Source organism: Monodon monoceros, unplaced genomic scaffold, assembly GCF_005190385.1.
Source record: "Monodon monoceros isolate NGI ecotype Baffin Bay Population unplaced genomic scaffold, NGI_Narwhal_1 Super_Scaffold_13, whole genome shotgun sequence".
NCBI classification, from domain to species: domain Eukaryota; kingdom Metazoa; phylum Chordata; class Mammalia; order Artiodactyla; family Monodontidae; genus Monodon; species Monodon monoceros.
The window spans coordinates 13,488,567-13,511,167 of NW_021703769.1; the positions used below are offsets into that span (position 1 = coordinate 13,488,567).

General features: G+C 44.8%; 1 protein-coding gene across 32 annotated transcripts in view; it reads left to right on the forward strand.

Moving 5' to 3' along the window:
* Positions 1-22,601, forward strand: part of ZMYND8 (zinc finger MYND-type containing 8) — a 126,013-nt gene that overhangs the window by 57,987 nt on the left and 45,425 nt on the right. For all 32 annotated transcript variants that reach the window (XR_003793128.1, XM_029220532.1, XM_029220546.1 and 29 more), the window contains 4 exons: positions 735-790; positions 3,600-3,677; positions 4,748-4,863; positions 9,834-10,315. Coding sequence is in view for 31 of the 32 variants with exons in the window: in XM_029220532.1 (XP_029076365.1) it covers positions 735-790; positions 3,600-3,677; positions 4,748-4,863; positions 9,834-10,315 (732 nt within the window). In the remaining variant the exon portion in view is untranslated. The remainder of the gene's footprint in view (positions 1-734; positions 791-3,599; positions 3,678-4,747; positions 4,864-9,833; positions 10,316-22,601) is intronic.

A 22,601-nucleotide genomic window follows, 5' to 3' on the forward strand; every position in this document is an offset into this window, starting at 1 on the left:
TTGGATACAGAGTTCTTAGCTCTTCTGAGTTTTCAAGACAGGCCAGAAATCTAGGTATTTGTGTGTGTGCGTATGAAATCTTTTTGCCACCAAATTTACATAAAAATTGTCATAAGGTTCTAAGAAAACACGGCTTTTTGGCCATCTTGTTCTCTGGTTTCGTGTAAAGGTTCAGGGTTAAGAGTTAGACCTGGGGCCATATCCTCAACTCGTTAGCTAAATGATCTCATATAAGTGATGACTCCTGAGCCTTGGTTTACTCTTTGGTGAAATGAGAACATTCATGCCTGCTTCCTAATAAGGCTTTTTGAAGAGTTAACAAGAAAATGTATTTCAGAGCACCAGGAACAGTAGAGTTACTCAATTAAATGTCTTCTTTCTCCTGTACTATTCTTGGGTTGGCGTCTGGGACAATGGGCAGAAGAAGGCTCCTTTTCACTAATTTGAGCCTTGAGAATATAAAAGCATCTTTCAAATATTAATTCATGAGCTGTCGGAAACCAACACAAATCGTTATGTTTCAGAGAAGATGACATCTAAGCACCAAAGATTGGTTCATGGGAAAAGTCACCTAATCTGAACTGATGTTAGAAGCCAGAAATGTATGGTTTTTAACCTTTAAAAGGTTAATCCTGGAAGAAAGCAAGTTAAAATGTTGTAAGTGGAGGTATAATCCCAAGGCTGGGTATTTCTGTGTTTCCATTTGAATTAATCCTATTTTCTTATTCCCTCAGGAAATCACAAATTGACGCAAATAGCGAAAGTAGTCATCAAAATCTGTGAGCATGAGGTATGTGTTTCCTGCTGTCCCCTTTTAAGTGTACCTAGAATGAAGGCGTGGGGTGATTGAAGTTTCCATTTGCGGAATCTCCCAGTGGGTAGCTCTGGTAATTTTGGAATTTGTTGAGGTAGAGATAGCGCCCCTCTCTTCAAGGAAAGTAAAAGCAACAGATATGTCATAATATGTTATAAATCAACACCCTAATCTTAGATCTAAGAGAGATGGGAGTTTTCAGCCTTGAGTCGTGGTCCAGCACTGCACATCCTGAGTTTTCAGGGTCAAATAGAGTTTATGATTGCTTTGCCCCACAATCTGTGGCATCCCCTCACGTCCCTTTCAGTCTTCTTGCAGAAGGTATTTGGCTTTTGACATTATTTGCAGGAAAGGTCCTGAGTTTCTCTGAGAGTGGCCCAGGTGTCCTGGAAAAATACCCCCTAGTTTTGATGGTGTGGATGAAATGAAGCTCCTGGGCTGGGTGCCCTGAGGCTCTAGTGGTTGCAGGACAGGCTGATGGCAGAAATGGTACAGGGGAGCCTTTCTTTGTTAGATCCCTGTTGTGAGCACAAAAAACTGAGATGTAATGGCCTTCAGCCTGTCTGCACTCTCATCTATCCATCCGTTCATTTGTAAAGAAAACACTTGGATATCTTAGGATATGTCCATGTCTATATATTTGTATAGAGAGAGTTTTATAATGTACATTTTTCACTCTGAGTGTTTTCCTAGGTAATTAAACATTGAGGAAGAATAGAATTTATCATGGCTGTTCTGATGATTTATTTCCTTAGTATAATTGTTAGAAATGCAACTACTAGGTCTGAGGCTATCAACATGGCTTTGGGTAGATATCTCTTGATTGTTTTCTGGAAATGCTACAGTGTTACTTATACAGTGAACTGGTATGAACAAATGTAGTGTTTTTTCTGTGTCGTTGGCAATGCTGGAAGTTCCAATTTGAAAACTGTTTGTATATATGTTTTTGCCCCAGTGTGATCAGTAAAAAACAGTGGCATCTCACTGTGATTGTGATTTTGATTTCTTTGATGCAAGTGGTGATGGACTGTTTTTTGATATGCTTGTTGGCGACTTGGAGTTGTCTCTGGGCGAGTTGTTCAGTTGTTTCCCCCTTGAGGATTGATGTAGGTGCTGAAGCCTAGACTTTTAATTGGTGGGTGGTCATAATGTAGAATTTATTGAACCCAGACGCTCTTTGTCTGGCAATTCTGAACCTACCTGTTGGCAACACAGTGCTGCTTTGTGGGCTCCAATGCCAGGGCCGTCCTGGACTTGATGTTGCCGCTTTGTTCTACCCAGTACCTTTGGAATAGCCCAGAAGGAGAGTGGGTAGAAGGAAGAAATATGGTCCACCGTTCACTCATTCATTCATTTACTCATTTATTCATTGCCCTCAATTGGTCAGTCCATTATAATTAGTAATTACTATAAAATTATTAATTAATAATCATTAGTTGAGCACCTGCTATGTGTCTGGCACCTTGTCACTTGAAGTGCTTTACATTTATCTCATCTAATTTTTATAATTATTCTGTTTGGTAGGTACTGCTTTCATCCCCATTCTATGAGGTGAGGAAATGGACGCTCAGACAGTATAAGCAACTTTTCCTAAAGTTCTAGAGCTAGGATGTAGTGGAGTCTGAATTTAGATCCAAGAAGTGAGCTTCCAGGGCCCTTAGTTCTAAGTCATGACGATTCTCTGGGGGGAATGCACTTTCTCAGGAGAGAGGACGGTCAGTTACAGAATTTTCAGTTATCCGTGGAAATAAAATAGAGTAAACGTGGTATTAATTAATTGCTGTGGATGGTGTGATTAGAGATATATAGAACTGAGCATGGCAAGCAGAGGCCAGAGTCGAGGGAAGGGATTGGGGAGCTCAGACAGGTAGACTGAGGCCAGACCATGCATGGCCTTGAAGGAACTGACCAGGTGCTTATTTATTTATCTAAATTTATTTATTTTTGACTGCATTGGGTCTTCGTTGCTGCGCGTGGGCTTTCTCTAGTTGCGGCGAGCGGGGGCTACTCTTCCTTGCGGCGCGTGGGCTTCTCATTGCTGTGGCTTCCCTTGTTGCGGAGCACGGGCTCTAGGCGTGCGGGCTTCAGTAGTTGTGGCACTCAGGCTCAGTAGTTGTGGCTTGTGGGCTCTAGAGTGCAGGCTCAGCAGTGGTGGTACACGGGCTTAGTTGCTCCATGGCATGTGGGATCCTCCTGGACCAGGGCTTGAACCCACGTCCCCTGCATTGGCAGGCGGATTTGCAACCACTGCGCCACCGGGGAAACCCTGACCAGGTGTTTAGATTTCATTGTTAGTTTCTCAACCTTGGCACTACTGACATTTGAGGCCAGAGACATCTTTGTTGCAGGAGCTGTCCTTGTACCATCATAGACTCCAGTCTCAACTGTCCACCCCCAGTTGTGATGACCGATGACCGAAAATATCTCCAGTTATGCCAAGTGTCCCTGGAAGGGTTAAACTGTCCCAGTAGAGAACCACTGGTCTAAGGAGAGGGACCAGATGGGACCTGTGTTTGTAGAAGGTGGCTCTGGCTGCTCTGTCTGTGTGGGGAATGGACCAAGCTTAGGAAGCTGGGAGACATGGTCCAGCGAGAGAGGATGGCGGCTGGGGCTAGGTGGGCGAGTCGGGGCTGGTGAGAAATAGTTGGACTGATGTCCAGGGTGTTCCCCACTGTGGGACTTAGGTTAGCTAATCTTACCTGCCAATATCATCATGCATTTCTTGAGGGCCTGCAGATATAAGACCCCTGGGAATGACACATTCTAACACATTTTTGCTTTACAGATGAATGAAATCGAAGTTTGTCCAGAGTGTTATCTAGCTGCTTGCCAAAAACGAGATAACTGGTTTTGTGAGCCTTGTGTAAGTTGGATTTCCTTTCCTTTCTTTGTTTTCTGAACTCTATGCCTTGGGTGACCCAGGACAGCTTTCTGCAGGTGGCTTATTGGATGAAACTTCGGATAAAGTTTTAAAATAATTTTCTTACTGAAAAGTAAGTTATGGCAGAATGGGAGTAATCCAGGTGGGATAAACCTCTTTGGCTGAAAGGTCATGTGCCAGAGGTAGCGTCACAATTTGCTGGGTTTATTAGCCCTCGAAAACTGCAGGTTGCAGAGTGCAAAGAAGCTCATCAGAGAGGAGAGACATGCCAAAGTCGTGCAGGTGATGAGCCGAGTCGTGTTAAATGAGTGTGTTACTTACAAATCATGTTGGGTCTATTTTAAGAGGTTTGGAAATCCCTCCCAGGGTTAACTCCATGGTCTCTCCAAACCGTGGTTCTTGAGGCTGGGATTGGGGTGGGGAGAGAAAGTCACCCCAGTTGTCCCCATGGATCTGTATTTTCCAAACTGCTGTTCTGTAGAGAAGTGTGTCGTTGGGGCGAGCTGGGAGGATGGGGGTGCGGGGGGAGGGTATTGGGCCGCAAGATTGGGCAAGTAGAGTTGAGAATGCAAACATAGTTTGTCTTTTCCTGCATTTCGAGATGGACATCTGAATCGTTAAGGCCCTGAGTAGCTCTCGGTAAAGAATAAAGTTAGCTAATGCCGTCCCTTATTATATGCTGGATGTAAGGTGCCTTTAACCCTCCAGCTTAACAGAGGGTGTAGGTATAACTGTCCCTGTGTTGCCCGGAAAGGTACAGTCTCTTGTTTGCTCCCACCAGGGCAAGGGCGGCACAGCCAGAGTTGAAGCCTCATTTTGGTCAGTGCTCGCTTCTTTTTGGGTTTCCCCATTTAACCCCATTCCCAGCCTTGCCCGGGGAATGGCCACATGTGTAGTGACTGCCACTTGGGGAGACCCTGCTGGAAGTTGTTTGCTTTCATTCTGTGGCCTGTATCAACTCTGCCTTAGCTTCACCTCACCCACCGAGCTTTTATGTGTGCATCTTGCTGTCGAATACATACAAACTCTGGCTTTTGTTTTTCTTTTCCTAGAGCAATCCACATCCTTTGGTTTGGGCAAAACTGAAGGGGTTTCCATTCTGGCCTGCGAAAGCTCTGAGGGATAAAGATGGGCAGGTTGATGCCCGTTTCTTTGGACAACACGACAGGTGGGAGTTAAACACAGGCTTCAAACGCGTAGCTGTGACTGAACCTTTGATCCTGTCAGTGAATACAAGAAGGGGCGGTGGGTACGGCTATTATTTTATTGTCTTGATACCAGCCAGTGATGTACTTTAAAAATCCTGTCCTGGGCTGTGTTAATGAGCCTGATCACACACAGGCTTCAGTGTTCTCAGGTGTGTTGGAAAAGAATCTTGCTTTCGTGGTTTTGTGGACGCAGCCGGCGTCGGCATAGGTTCCACGGCTCTTTTAAGTGCTGCTGTTCTTTTCTGGGTTTTTCCGCGGTAAATTAAATCACCGCACAAATTGCTTTTCAAAATAATGCTTTCAGGGATCAGAAGCATTTCCCCAGATTGCCGGTAAAATGAATCTCCCATCGTTGTGCTGGGTAGTCCCTTTTCTGTGGAGCTAAAATGGGAAATTATAAGGGCTTGCTGTTTTGACAGGTGTGAGTCCTCCCTGCCAGCCTTCGTGCCCTCCCCTCTCCCTCTCTCAGCGACGTGAATTATTCCAGCTAATAGCACTTCTCTGTGGAGCGCAGCCCCCTGCGTGCTTCAGAACAACAGGTAGACAGAGATGAGCGGCGGGTAATTTCTTGGTTCTCTTTTAGCAAGAGTTACATTGTGAGTAAATGAGGCAAAAACCCTCCCGAAACCCTACCAAGCAGTCTGTGTGTAGGGGAGAATATTTAACAGATATAGTTTGAAAATTATACCCACCCACAGAATGTACAGAAAATACACTTCCTCATTTTAAACAACACCAGAATTTGAAATATTGCTCTTTGTTAAATTTTGCTTGTCATCTTGCCAAAAAAAAAAAAGAATATCAAAGTAATCTGAAATCATTTACCAGGAATCCCGGCAATCCATTGATAGGAGACAAAATGGAAATCAGCTGAGATGGTTCTAGGTTTGATAGGAAGTATTATACTTTGATTTTGACCATTTTGGGGGAAGTTTTTCTAAAATTCCTTTATTCATTCATTCAAAGGAACATGTCTTTGGTGCCTGCCGTGTGCCACGCTGAGTACTAGATGCTGGGATACAGGAGCGAGCAGGCAGACACTGCCCGTCGCAAGTGGGGAAGGCAGATGACATACAAGTGGGGAATAGACAGTATGATCTCAGGTCAGGAGGTAGTGGCGGGACTGGGTGAAGATCTGGGTAGAGGGACCAGAGAGAGCAGGAAGTCAGGTAGGGAAAGGGCAGGCCAAGGCTGAGTTAATTGCTCAGGGAAATCCAGGAACACAGTGTGGTTTGAACAGGATAAGGGAGGAGAAGGTGGGTAAGAGGTGGGATCAGAGGGCTGGGCTGGGTCTGGGTCACCAGGGTGGCTTTGGTCAGAAGTCTGGCTTTTATTTGAAGAGCAAGAGATATAGCAGGTTGTACATCTTCCTGCGTCTTCATTAGAGCATGGCAAGTGTTAGTGAACCATCTCGATGATTCGGGATTATTCTATAGTGTAACTCAGTGTGGATAATACTTAGGATATCCATGGCGGGGGGCGAGCATTGCTGTCCCCCAAGCACCAAATATTCCCAGAGCCTTAAGAGTCGTGGATTCTGCTCCAGCTGTGCCCACTCTGCATGGACCTCTTAATCCTGCCTGCCTGACAGCCATTGAAGGTGGCTTAGGGGCCATGAGCTTCACCGGCCCTGTTTCCAGAGGCTGTTTCCCTTGAACTTGCAGGTGTAGGTTGGTTCTGGGTGGGAGCTGTCCTGGAAGCCGGTCCCCCTACATTTGTAAAATAGACAGCTGCCCAAGTCTGATGCCCCACGAGATTTCCTTAATCCTCCCTCCGTGGTGTCTCCTGTCCCCTTGGAGGGGACCTGTCGGGCTCATTTTGGGTGCAGGGTGCACATTGGGGGAGTCGTTAAGGATATCCCGGTGGTGGAGGGACAGTAGGTAGGAGTTGTAGGGAGGTTTCAGTTGGCCTTGGGCAGGGAGTCCCTGACAGCTGTAGTGGAAGCCACTTCTAAAAGGATGGACGTCCCTTCCTTCCCAGGATGTTTTTAAAGCAGAATGGGGCAGGGTTGTCGACAGCCTGCTCTGGGTCTGACCCAGAAACAGGACACGGACTCAGGGGAGACTGCAAGGGTTGTGATGTGCTGTCCCTTCTCGGGGAGCTCGCTTCGAGGTTGCAGAGCCAAAACATAAGCCTGGACCAGGGGTAAGCAAAATAAGGCAGGGCAGCAGAATAAGAAATAGCACAGACCGCTGCATGTTCATTGTCATGTTTTTTTTTGGCCGCTCTGTGTGGCTTATGGGATCTTAGTTCCCCAGCCGGGGATTGAACCTGGGCCCTTGGCAGTGAAAGCCGGGAGTCCTAACCCGTGGATCGCCAGCGAATTCCCCCATTGTCAAGTTAATAAATGTTAGAGAGAGCGAGCCCCTGGAGGCTTTTGCACAAATCAAGGCATGTTCTGAAGAGTCTTATCATGGGCTTTTTGTCCTTTAAAAGATTTTGCCTTTTTTTTGTTTTTTTTTCAGTTTTATTTCACAGACACTATTATATACAAATGTAGAAAATATTTTATCAAATGCCTGCAGAGCTTAAAAAAAAAAGCTTTTTTTACTGTGTTAAAATGCTGAGTTTATTTCACATGTATATTTTTGTCTCCTCACCATTTCCATTTGTCTGACCACTACTACTACTATGTTCTATCATAACATTCCATACATACTTAAAACCAAGCAAAGGGTGGAGTTCCATCTTTAAAAACTAAACAGGCATTTTGGACAACACATTCTTGGTAATGGAACCTGGACAACATTTATTGGACACGGTAGGGAAAGTTCTCACTCTGCGTTGTAAAAAGGACAGCCAGATATCAACTGTTACAGAAATGAACTAAGACAGAAAAGTTTAACGAACGGTTTAAACTATTTTCTTAAAGAGACTTCCTCCACTGCCAGAGATGTTGAATAGCCTCCTGGTCAGTCATCGGAAACAGTTATTCACATAATTGATGAATTTGGCTTCCACTTTGGGAAGGGAACCACCTTTTTCTATACTTGCTTGCATTTTTGCGTTAATGTCTTCTACAGAGCTAGGTCCTTTTCGGTGTTTTAGGAGGTTTTTTTTTTCTGTTTTTTGAAGGATTCTTGACCTTTTGATTTTGGTGTTGATGGTTTTGAGGCTTTTCCATTCTGGTTTGATTTTTGTGCATTTTTGGCTGGAGTATCCGTACAGGTTTCTTTACTGGAGCTTTTTCTTCAGCTTCGTCATCATCAAAGTCGTCACCATCATCGTTTTCATCACCGTCGTCATCAGCAAGTTTTATTTTTTCTGTGGAACCTTTGCTACCACTTCCAGGGGCGGTTTTAAAAGAGAAAAGAAGGTGCTTTATGTCTGAGTGCAGGAGAATGAGATTTGGGGGATAATTCTCTTTTCAGAGGTGTAGTCTAGGATGCAGACTGTTTTCTTACTCGCTACCAGCCCAGAGCCAAAGGGGATTTATTACTGTTTTAATGGATTAAAATGACTAAGCTATCGAGCCTTTTAATGTCGTAGCTAAGTTTCGTGTTCACATGTGGTCCTTGTGACAGAACGTGCCTGTTGAGTGGGTCGTTAACTAACCACTCAAACCAAGTCATTTGAAAAAAAAGGAATATGTATTTAAGAATCTTGGAAAATCCACTAGGCTAATTTGGTTTGCATTAAGGAAAAAAAAACAATTCTGGAAACAACCTAAATGACCATCGAGAGAGATGAATGGATAGAGAAAATGTGGTCTGTACATACAGTGGAATAATGTTCAGCCTTAAGAAGTATGTGGCCTCATGGCCGAACCTGGAGGACTTCAGGCTAAGTGGGGTAATACGCCAGTCCCAGAAACACAGATACCACATGACTCCCTTTGTACGAGCTATCTAAAATAGTCAAATTCATACAATCAAAGAGTGGAACGGTGGTTGCCAGGGGCTGGGGGCAGGGAGAAATGGGGAGTACTGATCAACAGGTGTAAAGTTTCAGTTAAACAAAATGAATAAGCTCTAGAGAGCTGCTGTACCAACATATACCTATAATCAGCTGTTGGAAAAAAGTGTTGCCTGCCCTCTCAGTAAACAAAGGATGTTGCAGCCATCAAGCCAGTAAAAGTGCCCTGGATGGTGAGCCCTGAGGGAACTCAGGCTGAAGACAAACAGGCAGCCCGCTGCCCCGCCCTCAGCCACTGTAGCCACCCTAAGCGGTGCACCCTGAGGACACTTGGGATGGGAAAGCACAGGATCCTGTCCTTGATAGCTAAAGTGCATATCAAAGGAGTGATGTCAGTGAGCCCTGATGCTTACATCTTCCCACACATGGAAAAAAATGCTAAATTCTTTCACTTGAGATGCTTGGTTTTCTTTAATTAACAATAATCTTTGAAGTTCCCACTACCTGGTCTTTGTTGCAAAATCTCCTGTATATACTGGCTCCTCCCTGACCTCTTGGGAGCAGTCCCTCAGCGTGATCTGAGAGGCTTCGTCCAGGCTTAAGTCCTTTTTTTAAAAAAAAAAAAAAAAAAATTATTATCTTTGGCTGCGTTGGGTCTTTGTTGCTGCATGCAGGCTTTCTCTAGTTGCGGTGAGCAGGGGCTGCTCTTCGTTGCGGTGTGTGGGCTTCTCATTGCAGTGGCTTCTCTGTTGTGGAACACGGGCTCTAGGTGCGCAGGCTTCAGTAGTTACGGCTCCCGGGCTCTAGAGCACAGGCTCAATAGTTGCGGCGCTTAACCACTGCGCCACCAGGGAAGTCCAAGTCCTCGGTTTTGTCCGCCAAATAAATAATTCTCAACTTGTAGGTTGTGCTTTGTTTTTCAGTTGATACGGCAGTTATGTGTGATTCACTTAAACGTTTCTTCAGAGGGTAGAACTCATGTTAAGTGTTCTTGCACAATAAATTTGTAAAAAACTTAAGAATCTTGGAAATGACCACAGTTGACTTAAACTCCCTTTCTCTTTTGCACTCCCAGGGCCTGGGTTCCAATAAATAATTGCTACCTCATGTCTAAAGAGATTCCTTTTTCTGTGAAAAAGACCAAAAGCATCTTCAACAGTGCAATGCAAGAGATGGAGGTTTACGTGGAGAACATCCGCCGGAAGTTTGGGGTCTTTAATTACTCTCCATTCAGGACGCCTTACACGCCCAACAGCCAGTACCAAATGCTGCTCGACCCCTCCAACCCCAGCGCTGGTGCTGCCAAGATAGACAAGCAGGAGAAGGTCAAGCTCAACTTTGACATGACGGCGTCGCCCAAGATCCTGATGAGCAAGCCGATGCTGAGCGGGGGCACAGGCCGCAGGATCTCCTTGTCGGACATGCCACGCTCCCCCATGAGCACCAACTCCTCCGTGCACACAGGCTCCGACGTGGAGCAGGACGCCGAGAAGAAGGCCACGTCCAGCCACTTCAGCGCGAGTGAGGAGTCCATAGACTTCCTGGACAAGAGCACAGGTCAGCCCCAGGTGGGAGAGGGTACAGGGGCCCCCTGGGACCCAGGGGCGCTCCCATCGGGGCCACACCTGTCTGGCCCTACCTGGTGAGCATCACAGAGTCAAAGAGAGCTGCGTGGCGTTTCATCCCAGTGGAGCAAGTTTTAATTTGTAACTGAGTAACCCATTGGGATTCTTGCTGTTAGGGACCCAAAAAATGAGAAAAGTGTTCCCCAAAGGCCAGCTGGAGGTCGTTCCTAGAAGTGGGCAGAGGTGGCCAGAAATCCTTCAGAGTTCTGTTCAAATGCCTCTGAGATGAATCACAACTTCCTACAACAGTTTTTTTCTTTCTCAAGAATTTTAATTGAAACATTTTTCTATCAAAACCAGATATTCACATTACTTAAGGCTCAAATATTAGAGGAACATATAAGGGAAACAAGCATATTCTCTCCCCAGAGCAGTCCCACTTCTTAAAGGTCCACCCGTTGAACGGTCGTGTTGCACATTGGAGCCTTGATGCTGAGAGCAGCATGAGGATGCTGGCCTCGTTATTTCCCAGCTCTGCCACTCACTAGCCCTGTGGCTTTAGGCAAGGTACCCAATCCCTCCGTGGCTTGGTTTCCTTACCGGTAACACGACCATAATGATAGGACCTACCTCAGGTTCTTGTGAGGATAAATGAACCACCATACATAAAGGGTTTAGGACAGCGCCTGAAACAGTAAGTGCTACAAAAATGTTGGCTACTATATTATTTCTTCTGGTAGTTGCTCATCCCATGCCTATGTGGATTCAGAGAGGTGTTACAAATGAGGGATGCTGGCTGAGTGTAACAAAAGCAAGGGTGACTTAAATTGAATTCTTTCTATCCAGACAGTTTGGTTGCATATTAAAACCTTTAAGAACTCTGTTTCCACAAGGAAATGGGTGTACTCTCATTTTTCTTGAAACACGGCCTTTACTCTTTGTTCTTTCCTGTTGTATCTTAGAGAAGCATGGGTAGAAAGAAGCTCCACACTGAACATGGTAATGAAGGCAGCTAGCCCTGAGGCTCTGGGTTGGGGAGACTTTTGATGAACCCCAGGACACTCGCCCTATTCTCAAGGGTTTCAGCCCATGGAATGTCCACAGGAACGTGGACTTAACTGTTTTCACATCTTAACATTCTTCCAGAGAAATGGGAAATCTGCATTTTAATATAGAATCTCCAGTTATGAATTGTCAGCTCAAAATGTCTTAAGATATTTTCCAGAATGAATAAAGCGCGTCTACAAGTTGGACCAGTAGTAGACCTCTGGCCAGAGCATCACCCTTGGATAGCCTTTCAGGCACCCCTCTCCCCCTTCTTTCCTTCACATAAGAACTCTTTAAGGAGCAGGTGTCCGGAATTCCCTGGTGGTCCAGTGGTTAGGACTCCATGCTCTCACTGCTGAGGGCCTGGGTTTGATCCCTGGTCGGGGAACTAAGATCCCACTAGCCGCATGGTGCGGCCAAAAAAAAAAAGAAAAGAAAAGGAGCAGCCATCAATTAAGAGACCACCAATGTCCCTGGAAGATAAAATGATGGGGACTTAGTGTTAAACTCAAAGAATTCCACTCATTTTGGTTCGTGTTGCTTCTTTCTGGTTTGCTTATTTCAAGTACTGCTTGTAGCTGCTCTCCAAATGACTATAGGTGGAGTAGAGAGTTAATTACCAACAGCTTTTGATTCTTCAGAATAAAGGCCGCAGTCTTTCTCCAGGTCTGATCCAGCCATGTGGTCGAGGGACTCACAGTTGCGTTATAGAGCTTTGTTCTGATGACATAACTTCTGTTCACCAGCCTCAGAAAAAACTTCCGTTTTTGCCCCCTAGTTTCTGACCAGAGTCCTTAAAGGCTTACTTTCATTCCATGACATGATTCCATTTAAGCCAAGTTAACATGGTATATAATCACACAAACTCCTCAGCCTTTTAGTTCTCATAGAGATCACGCTTTTGAGAAAGTGTTTTAACTCGGCAGCAGTCCCATGAATTACTGTTGCCTGAACTTTGACTGCTATGATTTTTTGCCATAATCTTAAGTACCACCTATTTTATTACATTCTTAAATATTAAATCTGCAATTTATAAATTGCAGATGCAGTTTATAAATGCTAAGCTAAATAAAGTATATAAGTTCATGTGTTTAAATTTTTTGCTGTGCTTTTTCCTCATATACGTGAAATTAGCACATAACTTGTAAAATAAAACATGTTGGTCTCTGAACCACTATTGATGTTCCAGCACCATATTTCAGGAAACATAGTTTTAGAGGAATAAGAGGAACACGTGTAATGGGTTTAATTAAGCTTCTCTCTTTCCTCAAGAGGTTCAGAGGTTGAAATGACGTCAGAATTCCTGACAAAACTCCTTATTATATGAGTGACTTTTGAGGTGGTAAGTTAGCAGATAACCCATTTCAGTAGAATTTAAAGCCGTTTCCCCAAATATAACTGCTTACTAGTATGTGCCTGGGTTATTTTGCTGATCGTGAGTTAGGCAGCCAGTGAATAGTGTCGGAAGAGAAGGTATTTATTAAAAATTGTTTTAGTCTTAGAAATTGCCCTCTTTCCTGTAAGGAGCTAGACAGTAAATATTTTAGGCTTTGTAGAGCTCTTGTTACAACAGTGCAACCATTCAATACCTTGGTTGTGTTACTAAAACAGCCATAGGTAGTATGTGGCTGAGACACTGACATTTGAACTCCATATAATTTGTATGTTTCATGAACTACTAATCCCCCCCTCCCCACCAAATCATTTAAAAATGGTAAATACTCTTCTTAGCTTACAGGCCATACAAGAATGGGTGGTATGCCAGATTTGGCCCATGGATTGGTTTGCCAGTTTCTGTTATAGACTAAGAGAAACTCTGAGTCAGTCTCCCCATTTTACAGAAGGCAAGTTGAAGTCCCTGCGGAGAGTACGGGGGTGCTGAAGTTCCCACAGCCAGATCCTGAATCTGGATGGGCTTTCTTTGCACTGCACACCACTGCCCTCTGCTGTTGGCAGCGATAATAGCACTCTGTGGAAGGAGAAGTGGGTTATTTATTGACATGCCCCAACAATCAGAGAGAGTATAATTGAGACAAGACCGCGCTTTATCCAAAAGTGTGTTTAAAAAAAAAAAGATTGTCATAGTATTGAAAAACCTTATTAGTTTCAGCAGGGAAAAATTTTTAGCCAGCTACATAAGACTACACATTGAAATAAGTTATTAGATAAAATTTTTATGAGAGTTTAGAAACCCTCCTTTTGTTTGGGGGATTGAGGAGCTCAGAATCATGTGTCTATAACCCTTAGGGCTGGATTTAGCTCTCTGAGGAGCCCTTTGCTCAGCCAGACGCCTTTCACTCTTGGAATCTTGTGTTAAGGGTCAGAGTGGTTTATATTCTCCATGATTTGTCTGATTCCTCCTTTATCTAGACCTCCTGGCCAGATTGATGCCTTTGCCAGTATTTGCTTGTGGGATCCTGATTTAAGTCATTAATATGTATTAGGGTAAGAGTCCTGGGGCCTGGCTTTCACCACTCTCAATAGTGGTCCTTTGGTCTTGCAGCCCCATGTGGGTTCCTTCAGGGAGAAGGGAAGACGGTTTCAGATACTCTTTTTGTCCTGTGAAATCAATACATGTTTGTCTTAAAACAAGTGCTAGTTACAAAACCTAAAGTCAGGGATAATCCCACCTCCCACAGTCAGCCCTTAGAAATTGTTTCTTGGACTCTTTTTTTTTTTCGCTGCACTGAGTGGCTTGCAGGATCTTAGTTGCCCAACCAGGGATTGAACCTGCGCCCTTGTCAGTGAAAGCACGGATCGCCAGGGAATTCCCATCCTGGACTTACTCTCTGTTGGTTTATACAACATATTATCAAGTTGAAAATTCAAATACTTCCAGGGATCAGGCAGATACGGAAATGAGTGAGTTTTGGAAGTGATAAGGACTGGGGTGAACTAAAGCAGAAATCCGCTCGTCTTCATGACTATGACACACTCGTGGGTGCTTGTGTGTGTAACACTTTCCAAAGCAGTACTTACTCTTTCCATATGTGTGTGCTGAGCTAGAGAGCTATGCTTTTTTTAAAGGGCACTGGGGGCCAGATCCCTCTGCGGGTTCTAGCCAAGTGGGGATGTGGCTCAGTGTTGCCAGATTTCTGGTTGTTCAAGAGAATTCTCAAATATTTAAAAAATGCAAACTACCCCAACTTAACATTGGCTCAAATTAAAAAAAAAAACTATAGGGACTCCCCTGGCGGTCCAGTGGTTAAGACTCCGCGCTCCCAATGCAGGGGGCACAGGTTCGATCCCTGGTTGGGGAACTAAGATCCCGCATGCTGTGCGGCCGAAAAACACAACAAAACAAAACAAACAAAACCTGTAGAGCGCATCAAATGCATCTGTGAACTACCGGCTTCATGAATCACCTGTTTGGTGTAGACTGTTGAGGGTTTTCTTTTTTAACTTAACCTGTGTTCTGAATACTTTTCCATGAACTAAATAACCATTCAGGACAGCATTTCTGTCCTGTCCTAGACCACCCAGTGATTCTATGCTGTGGAGCTCATTTGTTCATGCCACCAAGAGTGGTGCAAGATGCCGCCAGCCCTTTGAATGTGTAGGTTGCTGCCAGGGCTTTGTAAGTAGAGGAACTTCAGTGTGAGTCATTAAATCCTCCACTGCCACCTCCCCCAGGGGGCTGGGGTGTGTGGGAGGGAAGGGGCCTTTTTTTCTAATTTAATCCTACCACTCCTGTTTCATGTAGTCAGAAGGGCACTTAGCACAGTCTGGGGGTTTTGTAAACGTAGATAATAAATGATGTGTTTTAGCCGTTGCTTGTGAATTGTACATCAGAGTGTAAAATCTGATTAAATTATTTGTGACTTCAAAGGCAATTAAATCTTCCTTTGGGCAAGATTTATAAAAAAGGATTGGCATCTGTTTCAAGGCCTAATTGAAACGTGCATTTCCAATTGTCTTTTTGCTTTCAGAAATGTCTGTAGGGTGATTTAAAACAGGGTTTCTCAACCTCAGCACTACTGACATTTTGGGCCGGATGATTCTCTGCGGTGTCCTGTGCCCTGTAGGGTGTTTAGCAGCGTCCCTGGCCTCTACCCACTAGATGCCAGTAACACACCCCTGCCCACAATTATCACAGCCAAAAACATCTCCAGACATTGTCACGTGTCCCCTGGGGGGGGCATGGTCACCACTCCAGTCCTCATCGAGAGCCATAGATTTATGTACCGTGCTTTTGAATTTCAGCCCTGATAAAACTCTGCTTAGCCTTCAACTTTGAAGCTCTCCAATATTTACATTTCATTTTACATCATTTTCCCCTGAATATAAGATATGCCTTTCAAATGTTAATATTATAGAATAAATAGTCCATAATTTCACGCTGAGAGGTGACAACTATTAAGAATTGGGTGGCTCAAATTTTTTAATGTATATAATCACAGTGATGATGACAGCAATAATTTGTGTGTGTGATGGAATGGGATTGTACTAAACGTTTTGCTTCTTTCAGCTTAGCAGTGTTTCTTTGACGTCCTTCTGTTTGAGTGCACGTATTCTCACCATCATTAGTAGGTAGATTTTATGAAGTCATGTGAATGCAGATGTCTTAAACAGATACATTGACTTGTTTTCTTAATGTCTGTAATGTATATATGTGTGTCTAGAGCGATTTCAAACAGGGTTTCTCAACTCATCACTACTGACATGTATATGTTAATTATATATTTATATCTCTCTATATATGGTCCTTGTTCACTTTCTAACCCCCAGTGCTGTAGACATTTTGGCCAGCTTAGTATTTTCCATGTTTCTTCAGATGGTCATGAATAAAAGTCTTCAAGAACATATCAGTGATTGAACTTCGCCGGAGTCACACAATTACAGAATTCCTCTCCCTTCATTACATTTTTTATATTAACAAATAGCATTTTTGCACCTGTTTTAAAATTTTCCCCCCAACAAAACCACAGTAGAAGCAAAAGCATTTTTAAAAGAGCAAAATGGCCCATAATCTAAATGCCTCTAGTTGACCCTTTTTTTCTTTTTAAACGTTGAAAGGACTACACGCACATGGTTAGAATTAAAACAACAAAATGAAACCCAGCAATGTTAGAGCGGTATAGAAAGGTATAAAAGAAAAGCTAAAGTTTTTTATTTTTTTATCCCCACTTCTGGGCTCCAGTTTTTCTCCAAAGTTTCCATGATTATGGGATGTGCTGCTAGAAAAAAAAATTTTTACGTTCACTTAAAGATGTGGGCATGCTTTTCAAAAACATTTACACATACGGGGACATTTCTATACACACTTGATTTTACCTTTTTCTCTTTTTCCCACACATATTTTTGTCAGGATGTAGAGATCTGAGTCTTTCTTTTTAAGGGTTGTATGGTATTTTATACCATTATTTATTTAGCCAGTCTCTAATGAATAGGCATTTGTAAGCCATCTTCCATTCCTTTGCTATTATACATACTGTTGCAGTGAACCTTCTCGTGCATATCCAGTATCAGGGGCACTTTTATATCTATGGGGTGAATTCATAGCAATGGAACTTTGGGTCCGTGTGTTACGTACACTTTAATTTTTTTTTTATATTAATTAAAAAAATTTTTTGGCCACACCACGCGGCTTGTGGGTTCTTAGTTCCCCGACCAGGGATTGTACCCATGCCCTCGGCAATGAAAGTACGGAGTCTTAACCACTGGACTGCCAGGGAATTCCCTGTATGCTTTAATTTAATTTATTTTTTATTTTTTTGTGTGTTCAAGCATCTACTTTTTATTTATTTTTTTAAACATCTTTATTGGAGTATAATTGCTTTACAATGTTGTGTTAGTTTCTGCTGTATAACAGTGAATCAGCTCTACGTATTCATATATCCCCATATCCCCTCCCTCTTGTGTCTCCCTCCCACCCTCCCTATCCCATCCCTCTAGGTAGTCACAGAGCACTGAGCTGATCTCCCTGTGCTTTGCAGCTGCTTCCCACTAGCTATCTATTTTACATTTGGTATACTTTAATTTTAATATCATTATCACCTAATTGCTCTCCTGAATAGTTTTTTTTTTTTTTACTTTTTTTAAAATATAAATTTATTCATTTATTTTTGGCTGCGTTGGATCTTCGTTGCTGTGTGTGGGCTTTCTTTAGTTGTGGCGAGCGGGGGCTACTCTTCATTGTGGTGTGCGGGCTTCTCACAGTGGTGGCTTCCCTTGTTGCAGAGCACGTCCTCCAGGCACGCGGGCTTCGGTAGTTCTGGTGCACGGGCTTAGTTGCCCCGCAGCATGTGGGATCTTCCTGGACCAGGACTCGAACCCATGTCCCCTGCATTGGCAGGTGGATTCTTAACCACTGCACCACCAGGGAAGCCTCTGAATAGTTTTTTGATGCCTGTGAGTGTACCTCTTTCCTCACCTACCCTGAACACTAGGTGTTATTTTTGAAACAAGTGTACCATGCAGGTGAAAAGGATGTAGGATGGAGATTTATCTGTATATCTCCATATGCCTTACCTGAGTTTACATTTATTTGTGTCGAGCTCAGGGTTCTCTCTAAGTGTGCTTCTTGACCATTTGTATTTTTCTGTGAGCTGCTTATCCATGTGTTTTCCTTGGATGCTTAATCACTCAGCATGCCTTTAGTAGCTGCAGAATATCGAGGAGATGGTGTAAATTGGTACCTTTGTAATGGAGAGGTTTTATTGGTTGTCATTATCATTTGTTTATTGCTTATTGTGACCACAGTCATGAGAAGAGGAACGGAGAACTCATTCTTCAATTAATCATCTCATGTATCTGTTCATGTTGTAAATGTCTCAGGCACCTGGCAGCGTCAGTGGCTGGCAAGGAGCCTGTTCTGGAGCTGATATTCTCAAGGCAAAAGGGGCACCTGGACCAGCTTAGATGGGGCTGGCAGGGGAGGGCTCTGAGGAGGTGGTATTGGACCCAAATGTTGAGGACAGCTAGCCAGTATGATCTGGGTGGGAGTGGTGGGTTGGGTGGGTGGGGTGTCTTTCCTCGGAAATTCCAAGTGTAAAGGCTTGAGTTGGGAGCGGACTTGATCTTGGAGGGGCCAAGCACAAGGGGCCACGTGGCTGGAGATTCCAGAATGAGGCAAGGAAAGGTCAGCTGTCTCATTGGGTTTTTTTTATTCTGGGGAACTGGATGCCCCTGGATGGTTTTAGGTGGAGGAGTGATGTTTGCTTTCCTTGTTTAAGGCGCTGTCCCGGCTGCTGGGTGGAGGTGCCCTGGGAGGGGGTGCTGTGGCAGGTGGTAGGGGACCTGTGGGGGGAGCTCTTACAGGGTCTTTGTGGGAACTGATGTGTTAGGGCAGTGTTTCCCAAACCTTTTCTTCATCATCACCCCCGAAGGAGCCCTTTTAGACACTTTCTTCTTTTCTTCTTCTTTTTTTTTTTTTTTTTTGCGGTACGCGGGCCTCACTGTTGTGGCCTCTCCCGTTGCGGAGCGCAGGCTCCGGACGCGCAGGCTCAGCGGCCATGGCTCACGGGCCCAGCCGCTCCGCGGCATGTGGGATCTTCCCGGACCGGGACACGAACCCGTGTCCCCTGCATCGGCAGGCGGACTCTCAACCACTGCGCCACCAGGGAAGCCCCTAGACACTTTCTTCTTAATTGTCCTCCCGTGAATATTTTTTAAAATGGAGGTGAGAGCCACATAACAGAAAATTAATCATTTCAAAGTAGACAGTTCAGTGGCATTTAGTACAGCCACAACACTGTGCATCCACCACTCTTACCTAGTTCCAGGACATTTCCATCAGCCCAGAGCAAAACCCTGTACCCACCAAGCAGCCACTTCTCATCCCTGCCCCCTCTCCCACCCCCATCCCTTTGCTCCATCACTGACCCCTGGCAGCCATCGATCTGCGTTCTGTTTGTATGGATGTGCTCAGTATGGATATTTCATTTCAGTGAAATCCTATAAAACATGACCTTTGTATCTGGCTCCTTTCACTTAGTGTGGTGTTTTCAAGGTCACCCACATTGCAGCATGCATCAGAACTTCATTCCTTTATACCAGGGCTTGTCTGTGTGTTGATGGACACTTGGGTTTCCATCTTTGCATTATTGTACATAGTGCTGCTTCGAGGATTTGTTTTGAGTATAGGTTTTCACTTCTTTGGGGTCTATACTTAAGAGTGGACCCTCATGAACTTTAAACGTATTGTGTGTCCTTTTACGTACAGCATGTGTGCTTTATTTATAAAAAGAGTAAGATTTTTTTCACCCCCCAAGATCTACTTTCTGCCCCTGGAGGGTGATAGCCCTGGAGATTGGGATGGAGGTGAGTGCGAAGATTTGGGTGTATTTTGGAAGTGGTGTGCAGAGGACTCGCTGAAGGGCTGGGTAGGCTGAGGCAGGAGAGCAGAGGAGGAATTGAGACAGTGTAGACGTGTTTGGCCTTGAACAACTGGGTGAGTGGTTGTGGGGAGGTCAAGACGGACACAGGTGTTTCACAAATTGGGGAGGTGGGGTAGGTGGCAGCCAGGGATGGGCACTGGCCATCACTTTCTCAGAGGCGAGTTCTGCAGTGTGGGTTGCTAGGTGATCCCGAGGTGCTGTCCTGGTCCTGATTACGTGAAGCACTGCAGTACCAGACGCCAGTGAGGGTGGCCCCTGCCCTTTGCTGGCTGGGTGGAAAGTGAACCAGACCCGTCTCCATGGGAAACCGGTGTTCACCTATCCAAGTGCTGTATTTCAAATTTTTAAAAAATTTAGAACGTGTCTCTTGAACCTTCAATACTTAAGTTTTATTAACAAAGGAAACGTTATATGTCTATGAAATTGAAGGCTTGTTGTTCCAGTTATTATTATTATTATATATATATTTTTTTGCGGTACGCGGGCCTCTCACTGTTGTGGCCTCTCCTGTTGCGGAGCGCAGGCTCCGGACGCGCAGGCTCAGCGGCCATGGCTCACGGGCCCAGCCGCTCCGCGGCATGTGGGATCTTCCCGGACCGGGGCACGAACCTGTGTCCCCTGCATCGGCAGGCGGACTCTCAACCACTGCGCCACCAGGGAAGGCCCCAGTTATTATTTTTTAACTACAAGAACATATACATATGTATAAGAAAACTAATGACTCTCCCTGTGTTCTTGGTAAATTCCTTACATGTCTATGAAATTAAAGGCTTGTTGTTCCAGTTATTATTATTTTTTAACTACATGAACATACATATACAGAACTATAAAGCTAATGGCTCTCCCTGTGTTCTTGGTAAATTCCCTGCAGGCCCACAGCGGGGGGTAGGGCTCTGCTAGACCACCTGCCAGCCTCTCCTTCTTACTATGTAACTTGAACTGTTAAACAGGGAAACGTGGACTCCCTTGCTTGAGTTCTCTGTGTGACCCCGCACCTTTGTGTGGTTTTGGTTCCCGCTACCCTTTAGGGTTAGTCTTCCTTGTCAAAGTTCCCTGCAGCCCCAAGCAGTGCTTCTGCTAGTATGCTAAGACCCTCCCTGCGAGACCCACTTGCTAGTTTGCTTAAGGGAATACAATTAGACTCTGGTCTTTAATCCTTGTGGAGGGAATACACTGCACTGATCTTTTCAGCCACTGCAGATCTCTTTTGGAAACAGAACATAAATGAATGAATAATAATTAAAAATCCTAATACTAAAGATTTTATCGGTGATACTTAAATCTTTTGAAACACCTTTATTTTTCTATTTATCTTTCTATTTATTTGTTGGCTGCGTTGGGTTTTTGTTGCTGTGCGCGGGCTTTCTCTAGTTGCGGTGAGTGGGGGCTGCTCTTCGTTGCGGTGCGCGGGCTTCTCGTTGCAGTGGCTTCTCGTGTTGTAAAGCATGGGCTCTAGGTGCACAGGCTTCAGTGGTTGTGGCACGTGGGCTTCAGTAGTTGTGGCTCACGGGCTGTAGAGCGCAGGCTCCGTAGTTGTGGCACATGGGCTTAGTTGCCGCACAGCATGTGGGATCTTCCCGGACCAGGGCTGGAACCCGTGTCCCCTGCATTGTCAGGTGGATTCTTAACCACTGCGCCACCGGGGAAGTCTCATGAGTTATGTACTTTTATTAATCCTTTTGTATTATGTTATTAGTATTCCTCTTTGTAGCTATCAGGAAAGGAGATTCAGAGACGTCAGGTCACTTGCCCAAGGTCACATAGCACGTCCACAGAGCTGAGATTTGAACCTCTCTTTTGGCTTCTGATCCATGCTTTAATCCACTTCTCCCTACATCTAGAGTCTTTCCCACTCTGTTGCATTAAAAATAGTGTTGGCAGGTCCTGGCGCTGGAGCTGAGGCTAACTCATGTATGTTGACTAGCTGAGCTGGTATAGAGTTTTAACCCATTGAATCCTCACTCTGAGGATCCCCATTTGGCAGATGAGGAGACCAAGGCAAGAACCCACCAGCGTGTCCAAGCACTTGTGAAGTCCCTGGGACGTCGCGAGTCGAACCCCATCGCCATCAACAGCTTTCTTGAGGTTTCTTGCACATCTGAGGGGAGCTGGTCATTTGAATGCCTGTCACACGTTTATGGTAACAGGACAGCCCAATAATACAGAGCCCTTTCAGCAAAGGGGCAGGATCTAAAAGGTCTTTGGGAGGCCCCAGTTGGCCCATCTGAACACTTTGTTTTGTTAAATGGTTTGGTTTCTGTTCTCTCTTCTCCCACCTGCTCAGGGGAGCAGGAAGTTGGGAGTTTTTAAGGTATTTTTAAGACTCGGGCATAGGTACGACTCTATCCTCCTATAAAAGTTTGAAACCCAGTAAGGAGGGAGGTAATTTACCAACAGCGCCCTCACTCCATCTGTTGTGGAGTTTGGCTTCGTTCAGCATTGCAGGACCTTTGAAATGAGAAGCCTACGAGCTCCCAAGGGGTGGAGCTGGCCCCTGGCAGGTGCAGTGGCTGGGTGAACCGGCCCCTGCGTCTCCCACAAATGGATGACATGCCATTTGTAAGCTTGGCTCTGGTCTCTGCATCTGGACCGAGGCGGGGGCTGGTTTAATCGCTGTTTGTTTTGAGATTTACACCCATGAATGGGCCAAACCAATTTCAGTGGCAGCTTAGCCGATTTGTCTTAGAGCTTTGTGTTTAATAGAATGACTGGGGCAGCCTTCTTCCTTCGTTGCTTTAACATCGGGTTAAAGCCCTTTGCTTGAAATACATAGCCAGCCCTTCCTGCTCCAACCCCCTCTGTGGTGCTCTGGCGGCCTGGTTGAAATCAAATAGAATTTCTGTACTCTCCTCCCTGCCCCACACCTACAAGCTTTATATGTTTCTTTCTTTG